Here is a 21,789-nt window from a genome sequence, read left to right as displayed (position 1 = left end):
CGTTTTCACCAGAGTATGAGAAAAACGGTGCACCCAAGAACTTTGTGGACAGAGTGTTTGGTGGAGAGATGAGCAGCACGGTGATGTGTAAAGAGTGCAGAACTGTGTCTCTGGTGACAGAGATGTTTCTGGATCTATCTCTTCCTGTAGCTGATGAGGTAAGATTCATATAGCTGCTTTATCCCTCAAACACTTTGGCTCTTCCTTCTGGCAAAATGCTCATGGTTGCTGTTGTAAAGCGTGAGCATGTTCTGGGGACGTGAACTGATTTGAGTCTCTCCTCCAGGCCTACAGAAAGAAGAATCAGAAGAAAGTTGCTCAGTATCGCAGCAGCGTCAGTGACGATGGAGATCAAGACACCACAACATCTCTGACCAATGGGAATGAAGACATGCCTACAGGAACAGGAAGCAAGTACCAGCAGAAGAAAGCCAAGAAACAGGCCAAGAAACAAGCCAAGGTAAAGACACAGTGTCAACATTTCAATTGCATATCTCAATCATGACAACTCTCGAAATAGTTTAAGCATGTTATTAAATAGGTCACTGTTAATGTATTTGGTTTCGTCAGATTAGATCTGCTTCGCTGCTTCTGCTGTTGATTATTGCTGCTGCTGCAGAGCAAATATAAACTTGCTACTGCCAATAGATACACAGACATGTTACTGTGAGCATGTAAGATATGCTGCTGATGCATAAAGAGACAAGCATAAATCCCATAGCAGATCTAGGCAGGTGGAGCTGGGGGAGGTGGAGGGTTTCAGAGGAACTCGTTACAGGACTAGCTTACAGCAAACAATGAACCAGACTATTTAAATGTTAAACAAGCAATCTCATTGGCTGCAGGATCAGTAGAGGTAAATCAGCTTGTACCATGTGGTAATGATGTGATTGATTGCAAATTGCATGTAAAGGATCAGCCTGCGCCCTATATATGTATATGTATGGTTTTTTTTTTTTTTTTTTTTACATGTTTTCCACATATCATGTTCCAGTGACTTATTTTTCACAGTATCAAGTAGAATACCGACCATCTGCGATACGCTTATTTGTTGGCTTTTGTATCCATAGACTCAGAGACGACAGCAGAAACTGGGCAGTAAAGTCACTCTGGAACCTCTGCCCAATCAGAGCACAGCTAGCAGCACCGATCCAGCGGACGGCTCCGTTCACAGTGTTTCAGAAAATGGCAGTGCTGATGTGGAACCGGTTAAAAACAGCCAGGAGCATTTGAACCTTGAGAAACCTTCCGCACAATCACAAAATGAGGATGAAGATGATGAGGAACCCGAGCAAGAACATGCTACTGCTGGCAAGAACCGCTTCACTGCCTTATCCGAAGACCAGACCTCTGAAGATGTGTCTGTGGAGGGAGACAAAGTGGAAGAGGTGAATGAAATTGAGGAGGACGACGGTGCTGACCAGCTTTGTGCTGAAGAGGATCAATTAGTCAAAGAACTGAATATTATGTCACTAAAAACAGCTTCAGAAGGTGAAATGGAGAATGGAGATGATGACTCAGTTGACGTTAAAGAATATACTGTGGTGAATCAGGACCCTGAGCTCGCCTTTCACGCACTGACCACCAGGGAGGTGCCAGAGAAGAAGGAGTGTTCGGTGGAGTCCTGCCTGTATCAGTTCACTGAGGTGGAACATCTCACAGAGAACAACAGACTGATGTGTTTTACCTGTACAAAACGCCAGCCTGGACATAAAGCCTCTGATGGTACTGTGCTCACCTTTTACAATATTTATATAATACCTGAACAAAATTAGAAACGCAACACTTTTGTTTTTGCCCCCATTTTTCATGAGCTGAACTCAAAGATCTAAGACTTTTTCTATGTCCACACTCTCAAATCTGTCTAAATCTGTGTTAGTGAGCACTTCTCCTTTGCCGAGATATTCCATCCACCTCACAGGTGTGGCATATCAAGATGCTGATTAGACAGCATGATTATTGCACAGGTGTGCCTTAGGCTGGCCACAATAAAAGGCCACTCTAAAATGTGCAGTTTTATCACACAGCACAATGCCACAGATGTCCCAAGTTATATACACATAATATATATATATACACACACATTAGTGTATTTCTAGATAGATAGATAGATAGATAGATAGATAGATAGATAGATAGATAGATAGATAGATAGATAGATAGATAATAAATAAGCATTGCACATTGTTTACCCGTGTTTGACACTAGTTTTTTTGGATCTCCTTACCTAAGATAAACTTTTTTTTTGTTGTTGTTAGTTATTGAACACAAAACTTAGTTTATCATAAAGCTCAATTGTGACAGCAGTGTTTCTAAACTGATTTTTGTCACGATTCAGGTGGTAAGAAAGCTGTTTACAGAGATGCACTGAAGCAGATGCTGATCTCTCATCCTCCAGCAGTGCTCACACTTCACCTGAAGAGATTCCAGCAGGTAAAACACCTGGTTCCTCCTGTCCCAGACCTCACCACACTGATACACTCAAAGGAATCTCCATTTAGACCCTTGTTTTGTCATTTGTTTGCCTGTAGGTTGGATACAGCGTTTGTAAGGTGAACAGACACGTGCAGTTTCCTCAGATCCTGGATCTTGCTCCTTTCTGCTCTTTAAACTGCAAGGTGAGCAAATTATAATTTCTGGATTAACTGAGAATCAAGATTTTTTGTGTGTGTTTAAAATACAGGGTGGGCCATTTATATGGATACACCGTAATAACATGGGAATGGTTGGTGATATTAAAGTCCTGTTTGTGGCACATTAGTATATGTATATATCACCACCCATCTTGAGGAGTTTGCCCCCTCACATATACTAATGTGCCACAAACAGGACTTTAATATCACCAACCATTCCCATGTTATTACGGTGTATCCATATAAATGGCCCACCCTGTAGAGATCATGGTTCTCTAATGATTCTGAATGGATTACTAAGCAAAATAATTTACTAGAGGTTCTGACAAAATGTTAATTGCTACAGTCTTTTTAAAAAATAATTTAATTTGAATAATTTGTATTTATTTTTATTCAGTTTGAACGAATGATTCAAAGACTCACTCATAAAGATTTTAATCAAATTCATGCAAATAATTTTTGGAAATAATTATACTGTGATTTGTACTGTTGTCAAAAGTACTGAAATTTGACAAATGTGGCAATATCAGCAATTTCCCTCTAGCATTTTGAGCGCTGTTGAATGTATTCTTAAACACCTCTGATTGGCCATTGTCACAGACATATATGTTGAGCGCGTCAAAACAATGGCCAATCAGAGGTGTTTAAGAATCTGTTCGACAGCGCTAAAAATGCTAGAGGGAAATGCTGGTATCGTCACTTTTTTTAAATTTCAGCTCCAACTTGGTACCGAAGTCGGTACTTTTTGACAACTCAAACTGTGATGTTGAAAAGACTGTTTGTGAAGCTGTGTCATACCTGCACGTGACAACTGCTCTCTATGGCTCAGCGGCAGTGCCAACGCAGATTTGAATGTTCGCTGTGATCACAGGCTACTTGTCAAAGGTTTAATAGACATGGCTGAATCATTGTCCTGTGGGAATAAGATCGTGTGGGTGTTTGAATCGAGATTGTGATCTTTTTTACGATTAATCATGCTCTTGTATGAGCAGTGCATCAAACCCTGTTTGTGTTTTTAGGGTGTGAAGGAGGGAGAAACGCGAGTGCTGTATAGTCTTTATGGCATAGTGGAGCACAGCGGCACCATGCGGTCCGGACACTACACGGCCTACGTTAAATCACGACCCTCCACGCACAATTACGTAGAAAACGGGTCAGCTGCTGGTTGTGAGTATCAGCTGAATCGCTGTTGAGTCTGAGATTTCAGTGAGCTTTATATATGAACATACAATAATGTTTGAATCACTATTGCATTTAGCTGGAAACCCAGTGACATTATTATTATTATGATGTTCCAATATTCCTCTTGTCGCAGGTAACGCTGAGGCCAGTAAAGGATCATGGTTCCACGTCAGCGACAGCAGCGTCCATCCGGTTCCGGAGGCCAAAGTGCAGAGTTCCCAAGCCTACCTCCTGTTCTACGAGAAGATCTCATAACCCACGTGAGGACTGAGCTTCAAGACAAAGGGCTGCTGGTGCTTCTTTCCGACTGCTGGGACATCCTCTTTTTTTTTTTCTTTTTTTTTTTTCTGCATTATCAGCTGCTGTTCAGGGGAAAGTTTTGATTCATGCAAACATGACGCAGAACTTACTTGTGATAATTTCTGTTTTTTTTAATTGAAGTTAATAATGCTCAGTGGGGATTGGAAAGTGATGTAATGTTTTTCTAACCTCTTGATCATGGTTTGATGAGGCTTTGAAGTGGTCATTTGCCTCATACAGCATTTCTCAAAGTATCTGAGTGTCCTGCACTATCTTCCGGGACTGCTGCCAAGAGAAATAGTCATTTTCAGTGAATCTCATGAAGAAAAGTCATATTTCACCCTAAAACCACAGTGTATATATATCCCCCCCTGTGGACAACTTAATTGTCAGGGATGTGTGTGTATATATATATATATATATATATATATATATATATATATATATATATATATATATATATATATATATTTACCCCTGACAATTAAGTACATATCCTTACAATTCTCATTACTTTTATTTAAAGTCTTTTTTTCCCATTACAAATCTCATTTTTAATGATGTGATGCACTTGATGATCATGGAAGCATTTTTTAAATTTAGTCAGTGTCAATTATATTCAGTACTTTCAAATAATGTGATGTAAACATACAGCTGTACTTAAAATAAATAAGTAAATAACGGTCCTAGAAATAGGTTTCATTTTCTTTATTCAAAATAATCCATTTTTGGGGTGAGATAAGAACTAAAAATATGACCAAGACATGACTTTACAGCATGGGATTCATACCATTTTAACAATTGTAAAACAGAAATATATATTGGTTCAGAAATAGCCTTTATATTGGTACAATTTTATATTACATTAAATGCCTTCCTGCCCTCAAATATAATGGCATTCATGACTCATGAGTCAACTGCAACATGCAATTTCAATATATGAACAGATTCTGAAGACTTGGTTTTTAGATTTGTTTGTTTTATTTAGTTTTTTTTTTTTTTTTTTTTTTAACAACCTCAGAGCACTGAAGCTCAAAATAAATGACTACCTTCAAATAAAAAGTTTTTTGTTTGTTTGTTTTCTAATATTAAATATTAATATTAATAAGCTAAAATACTAAAATAAAATGGACTATTTTATCTTCTGACAGTTGTTCAAAACCATGTTCCGAGCGTCCAAGCGTCTCTTGAAACCATAGACAGTATATAAACGCTTGAAACCTACAAACAAGAGAAGTTCATAGACACGAAATTATATTGGGCGGCACTACTAGCTAATACTATTTTTCTGTTAATGAAAGTCTTTCCTCGAGGGGGCGCGTGACGGCTCGAGAGGAATGTCAGTATTTTTGTCTGCAAAAAAAAGTATGAACTTTTCAATCTAATTAACTAAAGGTTTGGCTTCTGGTGTACATTTTAAACATCTGAGGTATCAGTCGCTGCAAAAATATTGAACAAAACGCCCGTGTCCTTAAATCACAAACTACTGTGATTGTAAAGAAACCACGTGACACGGCCGTTCTCTCAAAGAGTAGGTCGAGCAGTAATTTACTCCAGAATAATGAATATTTAAAGCTACTAAAGTTGAAAACACCCAGTGAACATACCCAGTGAAGAGTAAAAATGTAACTATAATTGGTCAGGTCTGATGTTATGCAAATTAAATTAGAACTTCCGGGCCACTACCTAATCAGCATTTGCCACTCTAGTTTTGTGTGTGTTTTCGCTATGGCGGGAGTTTGGAACTGAGCTCGAGAGGGAGCGGTCTCCACGGTAACCATCTATGCCGGAAGTGCCGGGCTCTCTAAAGGTAAGCAACAATAACAGATACAAATGAAATCTATTCCGCATTCAGTTAATATAAACGAACAGTTTATTTAATTTCTCGGAGTGTGACTAAAATGTAGACGTTTTGTTGAGAAGATGTCACTTAACTCCGGTGCGTGTTTGTGCGTTTACACTGATTTAAATCCGATAATGCCATTATATTCTTTGAGAAGGGTTTTCAGCTAACCAACGACATTTACATTAAATTATATAATGTATATTCACATGGTAACATTAAACAATGCTATCTGTCTGTCCAACATTAACTTATCTATCTATCTATCTATCTATCTATCTATCTATCTATCTATCTATCTATCTATCTATCTATCTATCTATCTATCTGTTTGTCCAATATCTATCTATCTATCTGTCTGTCTGTCTGTCTGTCTGTCTGTCTGTCTGTCTGTCTATCTATCTATCTATCTATCTATCTATCTGTCTGTCCAATATCTATCTATCTAGTAATGTCCAGGCCAGTGATCTGTCCTCTGACTGTGGGGGCCACGGCTCCTGAGTCTCTCTCCGTGTTGCAGAGGCGTCTTCAGAAAGCGGAGGAGCAGACGGAGGAGTTGAGGAGGAGTCTGGGCTCTTTGGGAGCGTCTGCAGATCAGCTGCTCGTGAACTCTTCAAACTCCTCAAAGCGACGTCCGGTCAGTCCTGTGAACATCCACGGGCCCCTGAGTGCCACAGGAGAGGGTTTGCTATGGAGACAGGGTGAAACGCTCGTCGCACGCGTGTGCAGATTAGAAAGTGTTTTGCACACTCTGAAACTCACCATCTTCCGTCTGGAGATGAACAGAGAGCTCAATCCATCTCACACAGGTCAGCACGCCTAATGTATGAAAAAATCTATTATATATATACGCACACACACACTGACGACCAAAAAAGTCACTTTTTGGATTTAAATTGGCAAATGCTTAAGAGTCTATGATTGGATCATTATTACAGTGATTATTATGTTTCTAGCATGTTACATAATGCACATGCACATTTGGCAACAGTTCTTCTAACCCTAACTGATGTGTGTGTAGCTTTTCATTTCTTAAACCACAATGTAGGAAGAGACATCATGGCCATATTCCAGGATGACAATGTCAAGATTCATCAGGCTCAAATTGTGTAATAATGGTTGGAAGAGCCATATGAACAGGGTTTGAAACTTGTCTACAAAATGTTTAAGTTACCGGCCATTCAGAACTTCTATTAGCCAAAAAGTAAATACATAAATGAACCAGATTAACCATGTTACAGCATATACACTCACCTAAAGGATTATTAGGAACACCATACTAATACTGTGTTTGACCCCCTTTCGCCTTCAGAACTGCCTTAATTCTACGTGGCATTGATTCAACAAGGTGCTGAAAGCATTATTTAGAAATGTTGGCCCATATTGATAGGATAGCATCTTGCAGTTGATGGAGATTTGTGGGATGCACATCCAGGCCACGAAGCTCCCGTTCCACCACATCCCAAAGATGCTCTATTGGGTTGTGACTGTGGGGGCCATTTTAGTACAGTGAACTCATTGTCATGTTCAAGGAACCAATTTGAAATGATTCGAGCTTTGTGACATGGTGCATTATCCTGCTGGAAGTAGCCATCAGAGGATGGGTACATGGTGGTCATAAAGGGATGGACATGGTCAGAAACAATGCTCAGGTAGGCCGTGGCATTTAAACGATGCCCAATTGGCACTAAGGGGCCTAAAGTGTGCCAAGAAAACATCCCCCACACCATTACACCACCACCACCAGCCTGCACAGTGGTAACAAGGCATGATGGATCCATGTTCTCATTCTGTTTACACCAAATTCTGACTCTACCATCTAAATGTCTCAACAGAAATCGAGACTCATCAGACCAGGCAACATTTTTCCAGTCTTCAACTGTCCAATTTTGGTGAGCTCGTGCAAATTGTAGCCTCTTTTTCCTATTTGTAGTGGAGATGAGTGGTACCCGGTGGGGTCTTCTGCTGTTGTAGCCCATCCGCCTCAAGGTTGTGCCTGTTGTGGCTTCACAAATGCTTTGCTGCATACCTCGGTTGTAACGAGTGGTTATTTCAGTCAAAGTTGCTCTTCTATCAGCTTGAATCAGTCGGCCCATTCTCCTCTGACCTCTAACATCAACAAGGCATTTTCGCCCACAGGACTGCCGCATACTGGATGTTTTTCCCTTTTCACACCATTCTTTGTAAACCCTAGAAATGGTTGTGCGTGAAAATCCCAGTAACTGAGCAGATTGTGAAATACTCAGACCGGCCCATCTGGCACCAACAACCATGCCACGCTCAAAATTGCTTAAATCACCTTTCTTTCCCATTCTGACATTCAGTTTTTAGTTCAGGAGATTGTCTTGACCAGGACCACACCCCTAAATGCATTGAAGCAACTGCCATGTGATTGGTTGATTAGATAATTGCATTAATGAGAAATTGAACAGGTGTTCCTAATAATCCTTTAGGTGAGTGTATATATAAATTATTCAAACAACATCTTGTCATCCAGCCATCTCCTCCCTTCCTCTTTCATCCTCATCACCAGAAATGTGTTTTAGGTGGACAGATCAATACAGTACAAAGAGCATCAAAAAATGTTAGGATGTCTTTTCTGTTTGCCAAATGCTTTTTAATATTCGCTATTGCTTCAATGCAAATGAACAAGTGCGCCGTTATTTGTTGCGGAGTGACGGTCATGAGGAGACTTTACAGAGTGCTGGACTCTTGCACTGTCAATACAAGATCTTGACCAAAGATTGATGCACCTCTTGATGGAAATAACATCACAGCATTTATTTCCATCAAGAGGAGCATCAATATTAGTCACTGCAATAATGTATGCAAACACACACACACACACACACACACACACACACACACACACACACTGCTGGGTAGTAACTGTTCACATGTGATCAGATTCCAAAAATGATTGCACACACAGACCAGCCACTAGTCATGTGACTATCATTGAATACTGAGACCCATAGCATTTGATCACTGGATTTATAGAAATCATTTCACTTTTAAAGAGTGATTTCTCAACTTTGCAATATCAAATCAACTCTTGCCTAACACATTCATTATTATTTGCATCATCACTCAGTGAGTCATTTAACCGCGTAACCATCCAGCAATAGTCTATGGAATAATTTCAAAACTGAATTTGTGTGAGCAGTAAGAGTGTGTGTGTGTGTGTGTGTGTGTGAGTGAGTGATTTTTGCACTTGTTTTGTCTGCATTCATCTGTGGGCCCTGCAGGAGACGAGTTTGTAATCTCCCCTCTGTGTGTAGCGCGATTAAGCGCCCTGCAGGAGCAGCACGAGGAGGAGCAGCGCTCTTCACACCGGGACCTGCTGCATGTACAGGACGAGCTGAGACGGGCCTGTGAGGAGAGGCAGGAGGCGCAGCGGGAGGTGCTCAGACTCAGAGAGGCGCTGGAGAATACCAGCTCCGCTAAAGTAAAACAGCTATGGGCTCATTCATTCATTAATGTCTACATGAAAATAGTTGTGCTTTTAATAATTTATCACACAATAAAAAATGCTAAAATGTGGTAAAACAAGGTTTTAGTTAATAGTTACCTGGTTATCTGGCGTTCAAAAATGTCTTATGTTCACCAAGGCTGCATTTATTTGATCAAAAATACAGTAATATTATGAAATAATACAAAATAACTGGTTTCTATTTTAATATATTTTAAAATACAGTTTATTCCTATGATGGTAAAGCTGAATTTTCAGCATCATTACTCTAGTTTTCAGTGTCACATGATCCGTCAGAAATCAGTCTAATATGCTGATTTGATGCTCAATAAACATAAATGTCTATAAATGTCTTTACTGTCACTTTTGATCAATTAAATGTGTCCTTGCTAAATAAAAGTATTAATTAAAAAAATGTACATCCATTATATTTCTCCAGAATGTTTTCATATTTTTCTTGGTTGAACTGATTAATCTAATGATGTCATAATTATGTTACTTTCAATCTCATTTGATAGTTCATGACCTCTGAATCTGTTCACAGAAGGAGGAGCAGATGGCGCAAGAGACCGCAGCACACTTGGTGGCTGAGCAATCCCACAATGCACTGCTGCTGAGACTAAAGGAGATGGAGAGAGTGGTGGAGAGGGAGAGAGGCCAGGTAAACTGAAGGAAATGACTAGAAAAGGTTCACAGTATATCCTCGTTTACTGCGATCTTGCTTGCATATTTAAAAAAAAAAAAACTTGTCTGATTGATAAATATACTTGGAGAAACTACAGTAGTCAACATTTGAAGTGGATCAAAACCTTTCATCAAAGTTATTCATGAATTTTGAACAATACCTGTTCTTGTTTGATGAACTTTTTTGATCTACTTAAATGTTGACTACTGTAAAATACCTCTTTACACCAAGCAATGCTCAGAGCAACCATCCAGAACACCATAGCAACACCTTAGCAACCACCCACAACACCCTGGATGTGTTTTATAGCCATAAAACGCCTAATCTAATCTTTCTATTCACTATTTGCTGGTGTCTTGTTAGGTGGAAGTTCTTCAAGTAAATTGCCACACCTTACGTACTGATGGACACACAAACAGGGCGGAGCTAAAGAAGAGGGAGGAGCAAATCCTGTGCCTGGAGAGAGAGTGTCAGCAGCTCCGAGACCATTCCAGTCAGAAACACTGAATTATGGGACGTTTAATCTTGGTTTATGCAACTGTATTGTGAAACTAAAATGTTGTTTCCTCTCAGGAGTGAAAGAGACTCTGATATCACAGCTGAGCAAAGAGATCAAGGTACGAGCACATGTGTGTTAGAGACGCTGATGGCAGTAATGACACATCTCATGATGTCCGTGTGTGTTTAGAGTGTGAAGACGGCTCTGCAGAAGCAGCAGCAGGACAACAGCAGACTCGTCAGAGATGGACGAGACCTCAGAGCAGCTGCAGATCAAGTTCAGGTACACACACACACACACACAATCTGTTTAGCATTAAATAATTTTTATTTCCACAAAGCCAACATACTGTCATCGTACAAATATATGGATTAGAGCTATGGTTCTCAATTTTGTGTGGTTATTGTAATAGTCAAGCTCAAAAAAGCACATAAAAAAGTCCCATATAGCAGTGTGTATGATTTATTCTTTAATCTTCTGAAGTGATTTGAATAATTTGTGTGGAAAACCGATTGAAATTTAGGTTTATATGCATTTATTTAGCTTTGTTTAGCCAACAATTTTATTGATTAACTTTCCTGTTCTGGTGTAAAAATCTTTGTGCATGTTATGAATAAAGGTTAAAAGTCATCCTCTCTCTTTCTCTCAGGTGTTGAATGAACAGTTAGAGGTTCAGTGTTCAGAGCTGAGCACTGCACTTCACTCATTAACACTGGAAAACACTCGACTACAGACAGAATATCAGAGCAACATCAAGGTATTTCAGTTCAGTTCCAGTTTTACTGATATTGGCATGGAAAACAATTGGACATTCTATTGCCAGTTTGTTTTCATCTTTGCTGCGAACAACTGAATTAGTGCATTAATAAATGCAAAATAAGTTATATTTAACCAGTAAAATAACATTAATTCAGTTTATACTCATTAAGAAGGATAAAAATGAAAATGAGTCAATATGGCAGTAATAGTAATACTGAACAAAAGTTTGCTGATAGAGATTTTGCTGATTTTTCTCTCACACACACACACACACACACTGTTTGTTCAGGCGGAGCGAGATCGTGTGTCTAAACACCTGAAGGAGCAGGATCTGCTTTTAGACACAGCCAGGAGGAACATCCAGGCTGAACTACAGGTCACGATATCAGAGAAACTCGTCCTGCAGAAAGAACTGTGAGTTACACACACATTCACTACTATAAAACAACAGCAGGGAAAAGACGAACACATATATTCTGTTGTTGACGTCAAAAGCTGTATCCTAGCAAACGCTACCATATTTTGGCTGAAATTCATCTTCAATTCAGTCAGAATAGGCAGATGGCAACATGTTGCATGAAATGCCATCATCTTTGAAAACCACAAAAGATAAAAGAAAATATGACTGTAAATAAGCTGTTTTATTTGGTCTACAAGGGAGGCACTGAAGATGGATCATTCCGAGCTGCAGCAGAGCTCCACTGTTTCCCAGGTGACAGCTGTCAGTCATCAGCAGATGCTGGAACAGACCATTCAGAGGCTTCAGGGGGAGCTCAGTCGTGCTGGGAGAGATGGAGAGACCCTGAGAGAAGAGAGAGAGCACATGAAGAGTGAAGTGAGTTGAATTGTTGTTATTTTTTGCTGGTGTCATTTCTCAAGCTGAAAGGAAAGGACACAACAACAACAATAATAATAATAATAATTATGATTGTTATTATTTATTATTATTGTCATAAATATCACAATTATCATTATTATTTATATTATTATTGGTGGTGGTATTATTAGTAGTAGTATATATTGCTATTAATATTGTATTTATTATTATTACTATTACTATTAATACTATTGGTCGTGGTTGTAGTAGTAGTAGTAGTACTAATATATTGTTATTAATATTGTATTAATTTTAGTAATATTGTTATTAATTTTATTAAATAAACGTATTTGTATTATTAATTATATTAACAATATTAATTAATTATATCAATAATAACTATGACAACAAAAACAATAATATTAATAATATTTTATTAATTATACTTGATCATATATATATATATATATATAGATAGATAGATAGAGACAGACAGACACAGATAGATAGATAGATAGATAGATAGATAGATAGAGTCAGACTGACACAGATAGATAGATAGATAGATAGATAGATAGATAGATAGATAGATAGATAGAGTCAGACTGACACAGATAGATAGATAGATAGATAGAGACAGACAGACAGACACAGACAGATAGATAGATAGATAGATAGATAGATAGATAGATAGATAGATAGATAGATAGATAGATAGATAGATTAGAAATGTATCATTATTTTACGATTATAATTCATTTGATCATCAAAGTAGTAAATAATGTTTAATAGTTAATCATTAGAATAATTATAATACATTATGTAATTTGTATATACATTATATACAAATAATAATAATTTATTTTTAATAATGCAGGATTATTATTAATAATACTTTTAATTAGTCTAAATCTGCAATAAACCAATGTGAATTATCTCCGTTATGATTTATTTTATTTTTTTCACATTATGCTTGCTAACAACAGCCCTTAACCTTTGAAAATTCTGTACCGCACAACCACTTGTGGCCCGTTGCTTTAATGAACTCTTAATTTCCAAATCTCAGATGAACTCTGCAATCTTTTTGCTGAAAAAAGAGAAGAACATTCTAGAAACACAGCTGTCAGATATCAAGGTACTGCTGACCAAATGTGAGGTCACTTCCAGTCTTTCTTTTTCTCATTCAGGAGATCAAACTTTTTTTTTTTTTTTTGCTGGATACAAAATAGAGCTAATTTCACCTACTCTACAGATCAGGGTAATATTGCACCAGCTATTACCATAACATCATCTTCTCCCCTGTGATGGACAGGCGGAGCTGACCACAGTGAACTCAGCACTGCAGAAACAGAAGGAGGAGAACGAGGAGCTGATGGAGAGCCTGACAGTCATGGAGCATCAGCAGGTTTGAGATCAAAAGATCACAGAGGCAGATGCACGTCAAAAGAAAACGTGCTTGTAACACTCTTTCTCTCCCAGGTAACTCACCGTCAGGTAGAACAGATGCTGTGGGACTTGACAGACAGCAAGAACAAACTGGCCTACGAGAAGGGCAAGTTGCAGGTCTGTGACACACACACACACTTTGTATGTATATGGATTCATTGCACACATTTTGCACAGTGTGACATACAATGATGCTCAAACAATCATATGATGAACACACACATTATATAGCAGAAACCCACACCAGGCTCCTAATAGACTGTGTGTGTGTGTGTGTGTGTGTGTGTGTGTGTGTGTGTGTGTGTGTGTGTGTGTGTGTGTGTGTGTGTGTGTGTGTGTGTGTGTGTGTGTGTGTGTGTGTGCGCACAGGCACGAGTGCAGCAGATGGCCGCTGAACTGAAGACACTGAAAGCAGACTGTAATGAACACTGTCAGACTAACACTAAACTGCAGTACAGTTACACACAGGTAAACACAAACACTCGTCTAACAAAACCACTGCTGTTTCACAAGCTCAGTCGCTCAGGTGTGTGACACCGTGTTTACACCAGACGCGAGCCGCAACAACAAAAAGCCACAAAAGCAGATAAAACCCATTACAATCAGCGATGCTGTCTACACCGCATGCTGTCTACACCTCTAGTTAAAACTCTCAGACTGCTCAATTAATAAAAGGCTCATATACTGTACTTCATCCTCATCCAAAAAGACTAATATTTATAAATATTATCTAAGCAGCAAACTTGCCTCGTTTAAAAATCACCAAATACTGATTAACAGGTAACCCATATGGTACCGTTAAAATGTGACCGCTAGATTCCTGACATCAGAAAACAAAACATTATCATAACATAAGCAGAACATAAGACAAAACACAGTTAGACGATACCATCAATATAAAACACATAAAACCGAAAGTATGTGTATATCTCTATTATAAGTTTATATATGACGGCCCACATTTAACAGCATTCATTCTGTGTTCATAATCTTGGCTTGCAGAGTCACATTTAAGTAATAAAAGCAGGACGTTTCAGTGCTGATTGTTTTATGCATCTGTCACAATGAAATGGGGCTTTGTAGAGGCTGTTATTGAATCATGGAGCACTTAAAAACTGCAAAATGGTGATATAAAACAAAATTATGGCTAGAATTATATGTGGACTGCTGAATTTAACACTCTCTTTCATAGATCCAGATAGAAAATCAGACACTGAAAGAGCAACTCGGTGCGCTACAGCAACAGCACAGAGACACGGTGAGTCTTTCTAAAGAACGAGAATTGAAAGCAATGAATTGCATTAATAAAAGATCACATTTGTATGACCGCGTGTGTGTGTGTGTGTTTTTTGTGCGTAACAGAATGAAATAGCGCAGACTCTGGAGAACGTCCTGTCGTCTCACGCTCGTCTGCAGCAGAACACACAAACACTGCATGCAGAGCTGAGAGAAAGAGCGCAGGAACTGCACACACTCAGGAGAGGGAGGTGTGTGTTTGTGTGTGTGAGAAACTATAAGACGAGACACGTCTGATTAAAGGAAGGGGATCATTTTTTATGTTGTGCTAGTAGATTATGGCAGCCGTCTTGCACTTGGCATGGATGCAGCATCACATAAGTTTTCAGTTTTTGAACTTTACAGCTCAAATAACACATTTTTGTATGAAACAATTAAATAAAGTGCTTTGACATTTATTCATTTCTGGGGAATGTCTTGCTGCATAGACTTCCATTATAAGTGCATTACTGTAAATATGATTGTTGTTTGTTTTTACTAAGTCAGTGTTTGTCTTTGGTAATCAGCACTGTGTTTGCCTGTGTGTGTGTGTGTGTGTGTGTGTTTGTCAGACTGCAGGCTATAAAAGAGATTCAGAGGCTTGAAGCTGAAGTAGAGAATCACAACGCAACCAATAATGAGAAGGTATAACGCACACAAACACACTGACGACCAAATAAATAAGAGATGTGATCAAAGCGTTTAAATGTTTCCACGCTCACATTGAAGGGGGAGTCTTTGCAAAAAGCACTTGATGACAACAGGACACTTGCTCAGAGTTTAGAGCAGGCCTTACGGGAAAACCAAAACACACAGGAGAAACTAAACACCCTCGGCGAGAGGTGAGGGAATATATGTTTTATCAGCAGGACTGTTTGTCATTTAAAACCACAAACTCGATTCTACATTGTTCACTTCATTAATGCCACTTGACATTAGGATGTGTGTTAATACTGTACTTACTTAGAGATGCAACGATATTATTAACAATTCTGGCCGATACTGATAAGCAGATCATTATGTTCATGTAATGGCCAATAATAAAGTTCTGTATTGTTTTATCTAAATAAAAAATAAAGATTAAAAACGTAAATTTGTTTCAGTTGCTACAAATTTAGGCATCACAACATTATGAAGTACAGTACGAAAAATGGCTGGTAAAATAATTATTTTAAGATAAATTATTAGTGTTTTAAAGATTAACTTTAAATGGCTGTTCATTCAATATAAATATGTAAAATTCAATATAACATCAATGTTAACTCTATATAATATATGTAAAAATAGTGTAAAAGAGTATGCACAATTAAATATCTAATACTGACTGATATAGAGGCAATATCAACTAATTAAAATGTAAAAAATCTCTAATATTGGTCGATAACTGATATAGTACAGATTTATCCTGCAGCCCTAAATTTTTGCATTGATCTATATTTAGGTATTTACCAGGATCCAGCTATGTTCAAATCAAAGGGACCCAGTTGTTGTTTTCCTCCATGTTTTCTTGAGTTCATAGTATACATGATTGCATCAGCAGGGAGGCGGAGCTTAAAGAGGCAAGGGCAGAGATTCGTCGGTTGACGGAATGTGTGGATTCCCTCAACAGAGAAAAAGACTCTAGGAGGAAGTCAGCACAGAGGGTAATATTGAAAAAATGTTTTTATTTTTATGCACATTAGTTGTCTTGTGATGTAGTTTTCAATGTATAGCACTTTTAACTACTTAGTTTACAAATAAGAATGACTCTGACTGACTCCTGTTTTCTATATAGCTGAAGAGGGCACTAAATGATGCATCAGCAAAGTCAGGTGACCTCTCACAAGCCAATCAGAAGCTACAAGAGAAGGTGTCTGAGCTGGAGAAGCTGGCGTCTCGGTTGAATCAGTCTCTGGACAACAGAACAGCTCTGAACCACTCTCTGAGAATCAAGGTGTGTCACTTTACCCATGGTTCACCTCACAATACAAGCTCTCTCACTGTAATACCAGCATCGTCTTGCTTCTCCCAACAGGATTTGGAAGCAGAAATCGAAAGTCTTGAGGAAGCTAAGGATGAATATAAGAGGAGGAGTTATGAGCAGGTGTGCATCCAAACTGTTTCAACAGTTTGCATTTCGGGCCCCCAAAACCCCCTTGTCGTGTAAATGAATGGCCCAAATGCTTTCTTTTCCTTCTGTTTTTGGATGAAAATTGTGTCGTGTAAACGGCCCTTCGTTTCTTAAATGTTCGCCTCCATGTCACAATGCACTTTATTTGCTCTAAAAATTAATTGCACGAATAACTTTATATTTTTAATAATGCATTTCACTGTGTATTATGCTGAGCATAAAAATGAACACAATTTAATTATTAAATGTAATTTAAAAAATATATTTTGCTTATATATTTAGAGTGATTTTGAATCTAATACCTTTATATTATCTTGTTATTCATAATTAGTATGATTATTCATAGTTGTCATGAAAAAAAAAGACATTTATGTATAATGCATAATAGACTCCAACCATAATTGTATTGATCGATATTTATCGTTTAAGGCAGAGACTTTATTACACCAGCACTGCTTTAATATTTTAAAGAGCTTAAAAGTTTTGCCTAAAAGTTGTATTTCTAAATGCATCCCCTTTAAAGCACAGCTGCTAAAAAAATATAACCTTACTTACTTACCGACATGCTGTACAACTAGTGAGTGTCCTGACCCATCTTTACTAAAGATGTCCTCTCACAGTTTGTCATGTGTGTGTTTCAGTCTCAGTGTCTGCTGCAGATGCGCTCTGAGATGGTTTCTCTCCAGTCTGAGCTGCAGTGTCTGTCCTCCACGCAGCAGGGGGAGCTACAGGCTGAAAGAGATCTCAATCACACCCTACAGGAGCAATGTCAGGTCAGCGCTCTCTTTTTCACCTCAAGGCCCCGATTTACTCACGACGTTCTTCTTCGCTCTTCGCTTTGGAGTAAAAAGTAGTTTGTAATACGTGAGCAGCGTTATACTGTTAGCGAACGTCCAGATGCTGTTCACGCTGCGTTTGGATGGATATGTAAATATGTGCTGCACACTTTCTTCTCAATAACAAAATAAACACAACATAAATGACAGCGGTGTGAAAACGGGGACATCGAGGGACTGAACAGAAGAAATGAACCGGAGAAGAAGTCCACATCAAAGAAGGCGGAGCCTCTGTGCACACCTACCTATTACATCATCACCACTGACCAATGGTAGTTCAAAGGTGTTTACCAGCCAGAGCAAACTTTTCCAGAAAGTTCGCTTTGGGAAGCTGTTTCAAACTACCGAAACGAACACAAAATGAACTTTGTTTGGGCCTGATTTTATTCAGAATTACGTCACACCAAGTTCGTTCTTTGATATCGCTTGTGGTGAAAATCAAGTTTTTATGTCTATGTGGTGTTTTTAATGTGCCTTAAGACAAATCATGTGCAAATCCATAAGTCAACATCATTGCTGAGTATTTTCTCCTTGAAACTGCTGTGAACCAAAAACGCGGTTTAGTTCGCTGGTGTTTCTGACCTCACAAACTACCTTGTAACCAATCAGGTCAGGCGGGGCTCATTTGCATATTCATAGAACCGCGGATACTAAATGAGGCAAGTGTGTAGCTCAAGCTATAACATTGAAGCTATTTAAGGCATGACGAGAAAATAAATTCACAGTACAAAACGTTTAAATATATCATTTTGGTGATCAAAGATGAATTTTAAGGTATAAAATGATTGACTACAGGGAGACTTTAATTATACCGGGGCCTTTAAGCATGTGGTACTGTCTCTCAGTCCTCGTGGTTCATGTGATATTACTTCACGTGTTCACTTGGAGGATCAGGAGCCATAAATACTCCTTTCTTCTTTCATCTTTTTTTTTTTTATCGTTTTCTGTTTGCCTTGTGATTCTCTCTCCATGTCTCTGTTTTTCCTTCCTCTGTGCAGTCTCAGCAAGCTACTGTTCCCTTCTTCTTCCTGTCTGTTACTCCCTTCAGGGCATCAATACTGCAAGACCAACAAAGTGCTGGAGAAATGCCAGTATGTGAATAAGTGATCAGGGGTTTTGTGCTGAATGGTGCTGTTAATGTGTTTGTGTACAGCACCTGGAAGAGAGTTTGAAACGGCTCCGGGACGAGAGGGATGAGGCAGAACTGAGAATCCGGGAAGTTTGTCTGGAGTCACAGCAGGTAAACGAACCCCATTTGCAACCATTTATACATCAGCAATAATAATAGGGACATATGAAGTAAGCCAACTGAATCTGAATGCTGTGGTGTTTCCAGTAATGATCAATCTATCCCTTTTTCCAAAGTCTTGAAATTATTGCTCAAAACCTTGTCAGAATTTAGATTGCCGCCTCCTCCTCTGCTGATCACAGCCAGTGATGAAATCATGCGAGCTCTCCAGAGGATGGACATTTCTTTTGCCTTTGCTTTTGATTTGATTGCTCTGTTTCTATCCCGCTTCTCTGTTCCTCAGATCACAGAGAACATGGTTGAGGACCACAGAGGACTCCGCTCGGGATCGGAGAGCTTTAACTGCGAGGATGAGCCACAGAAACTCAGGGAAAGCTTATGGAGGACGGGGAAAGACGGCACACTGTGCACTCCTGCTCAGGTAGTAAATGAGACACATACATTTAACCATTTTATATTATATTTGTTGAAAATCCATTTATAAGGGTCCTCCTAGTGATCCATGTGTGATTAACTATCCAGTTGCATCCTCCAAGTCCAAATAAAACTGCATTTAAAAATGACTTATTAAATTATTATTTTGATGATAAATTTTACTACATTTGTATGCATGGATTAACTTTTATTCAGCAAGGATGCATTAAATTGATCATACGCGAAGGGAACGTATTAAAAATGGGAGTAACAGACAGGAAGAAGTAAAACTGTTACTCCCATACACATTGATGTTTGGTTTGTTAGGATATGACAATATTTGGTCGAGATACAACTATTTGAACATCTGGAATCTGAGGGTGCAAAAAAAAATCTAAACATTGAGAAAATCACCTTTAAAATTGTGCATTTATGTTCGCGATTGTGCTGCATTCACTCACAAAAATAAATGTATATATTTACGGTAGGAAATTTAAATATCTTCATGGAACATGATCTTTACTTAATATCCTCATGATTTTTGGCATAAAAGAAAAATCGATAATTTTGACCCACACAATGTATTGTTGTCTATTGCCACAAATATACCCGTGCAACTTATGACTGGTTTTGTGGTCCAGGGTCACATATTAAAATAGCAAATAGTTACCGTAAATTGTAAATATATTTTACAAAAAAATGTTTACTGTATTTTTGATCACATAAATGCAGCCTTGGAGAACATGTTTTAAACAGTAGTGTAAATTAAATATACATTTAATTAATATATATTTAACCTATGTTTAAATAAATCTCTTTATAAATATGTGTATATGTGTGTGTGTGTGTGTGTGTATACATACATTTATATCTCAAAATTTGGTCCCGACCTCGTCTCTGGTCCTGAGGGTGATTATTTTACCTCAAATGTCAGGTTTGTGTGTTTTATTCCTGACCTGAAGGTTGTACTTTGTTATTAGACCCACGTTTGCTTTTATGACCCTAAACTGGAGCCCTGGGCCTCAGCATTACAGCGCTGGGAGATGAAGAAGGAGCTGGGAAGCATCGCCGGCAGTTCCAAACACACAAGACGCGTACGCACACTGACCAGCTGATAACAGCCTCCAGGGGTCATGAAGAAGTGCATCAACAACTCATAGATCATGGAGAAAGGAGAAATGAAAGCAGAAATGAAAGATCTACAGTTGCTGTGTTTGTATATGCTGGGAAATATCAAGCATGTTTAACAAATTCGTTGAAACGTATATATTAATGCTTTTGTCATTACTTGAACATAAAAAGTGCACTTGCAAAAATACATTATGTGTGGATGTAGAGAGACAGAGAGTTTTGACAACCAGAAAAAGATCGTCATGCTGTTCATAAAATAAAAAACAGAGCCACAAATGACCTAATTACTCACAAATGACTCATGTTAAACATGTTATTTCCCTGCAGCCCGCAACAATGTTAATCCATCACAATAATACAAGGTCAAACTCCTACACCTGCAAAGTGAAACAAGAAATATACAAGAACAACAATAATATACAAAAATAACAAGTGTAAATGAAGTCTTGCTGTTAGAAAGAGGCAACCTGTTTTGTATATGTGTATATTTTGGTATTATATTTATATAATAGTTTTTATTGCTATATCAGTTTTTGTCATTGAATCTAACCGCTTGAATCTGAAAAGACAATACTGTAATAAAATGATTATATTTACACGTGTGTGTGTGTGTGTGTGTGTGTATATATATATATATATATATATATATATAGTCATTGTGTAATTCAGTGCTCAAAATACTAGTTAAGCACAAACTGAACATCTCCGATCTGTACAACCACTGGCCTTTTTTAAACCCCGCCCACCACTTATATGTCAGCCAATCAGCAGCCATAAAAGGCAAAAGAGCATACGTACTCTGATTGGCTCAAAAACATGTGGGCTGCTCCTCTGGTTCTTATTCACTGTTTACAGTCTAGTGCTGTTACAGTATGGAAGCTTGTTTCCGCCATGGAATATATTTTTTTTTCTAAAGATCGTTTGGACTCTTTATCTCACAATTCCCCAACTCAAAAATTGACTCGAAATTGCGAGCGAAGTCCAATTCTGTGGAAAAACGTCAGCTCGCAATTCTCACATCACACCTCCGACTTTATAAAGTGTAATTGCGAGTTTATACAGTATCACAATTCTGACTTTATTTCTCACAATTGCAAATTTCGCAATTCTGACTTTATAAACACGCTATTGTGAGTTT

The 21,789-nt window shown here is 38.2% G+C and overlaps 2 protein-coding genes across 2 annotated transcripts in view; both read left to right on the top strand.

Annotated features, from left to right (window-relative positions):
• usp16 (ubiquitin specific peptidase 16) overlaps positions 1-5,306 on the top strand; it is an 11,139-nt gene extending 5,833 nt beyond the window's left edge. Inside the window, exons 11-17 of the mRNA XM_084419780.1 lie at positions 13-158; positions 287-460; positions 1,071-1,725; positions 2,339-2,433; positions 2,532-2,618; positions 3,653-3,800; positions 3,949-5,306. Of these exons, the coding sequence (XP_084275906.1) occupies positions 13-158; positions 287-460; positions 1,071-1,725; positions 2,339-2,433; positions 2,532-2,618; positions 3,653-3,800; positions 3,949-4,070 (1,427 nt within the window). The 3' untranslated portion in view covers positions 4,071-5,306. The remainder of the gene's footprint in view (positions 1-12; positions 159-286; positions 461-1,070; positions 1,726-2,338; positions 2,434-2,531; positions 2,619-3,652; positions 3,801-3,948) is intronic.
• A 585-nt stretch (positions 5,307-5,891) lies between these two features.
• ccdc150 (coiled-coil domain containing 150) lies at positions 5,892-21,247 on the top strand. The gene is made up of 25 exons (XM_084420039.1): positions 5,892-5,925; positions 6,408-6,767; positions 9,240-9,406; positions 9,975-10,091; positions 10,479-10,608; positions 10,689-10,732; positions 10,804-10,896; positions 11,264-11,371; positions 11,663-11,787; positions 12,031-12,208; positions 13,257-13,325; positions 13,503-13,595; positions 13,670-13,753; positions 14,006-14,104; positions 14,829-14,894; positions 14,999-15,123; positions 15,484-15,556; positions 15,641-15,753; positions 16,449-16,554; positions 16,686-16,844; positions 16,926-16,994; positions 17,663-17,794; positions 19,011-19,097; positions 19,390-19,527; positions 20,501-21,247. The coding sequence occupies exons 2-25, from the start codon at positions 6,410-6,412 to the stop codon at positions 20,633-20,635; spliced, it is 2,868 nt and encodes a 955-aa protein (XP_084276165.1). The 5' UTR covers positions 5,892-5,925; positions 6,408-6,409; the 3' UTR covers positions 20,636-21,247.
• The last annotated feature ends 542 nt before the right edge of the window (positions 21,248-21,789 follow it).

Source organism: Rutilus rutilus (assembly GCF_951802725.1).
Source record: "Rutilus rutilus genome assembly, chromosome: 9".
In the NCBI taxonomy this organism is placed as follows: Eukaryota; Metazoa; Chordata; class Actinopteri; order Cypriniformes; family Leuciscidae; genus Rutilus; species Rutilus rutilus.
The sequence above is the reverse complement of the archived record's forward strand: the minus strand, read 5'-3'. Positions and strand labels throughout refer to the sequence as shown.

What these genes read in the sequence shown, in the direction of transcription:
- ccdc150 (XM_084420039.1), top strand. Translation starts at nt 6,410, where the DNA reads ATGTCCAGGCCAGTGATCTGTCCTCTGACTGTGGGGGCCACGGCTCCT. An exon ending in CACACACTCAGGAGAGGGAG is followed by an intron (nt 15,124 to 15,483) that starts GTGTGTGTTTGT and finishes TGTGTTTGTCAG; the next exon opens with ACTGCAGGCTATAAAAGAGA. An exon ending in ACCACTCTCTGAGAATCAAG is followed by an intron (nt 16,845 to 16,925) that starts GTGTGTCACTTT and finishes TTCTCCCAACAG; the next exon opens with GATTTGGAAGCAGAAATCGA.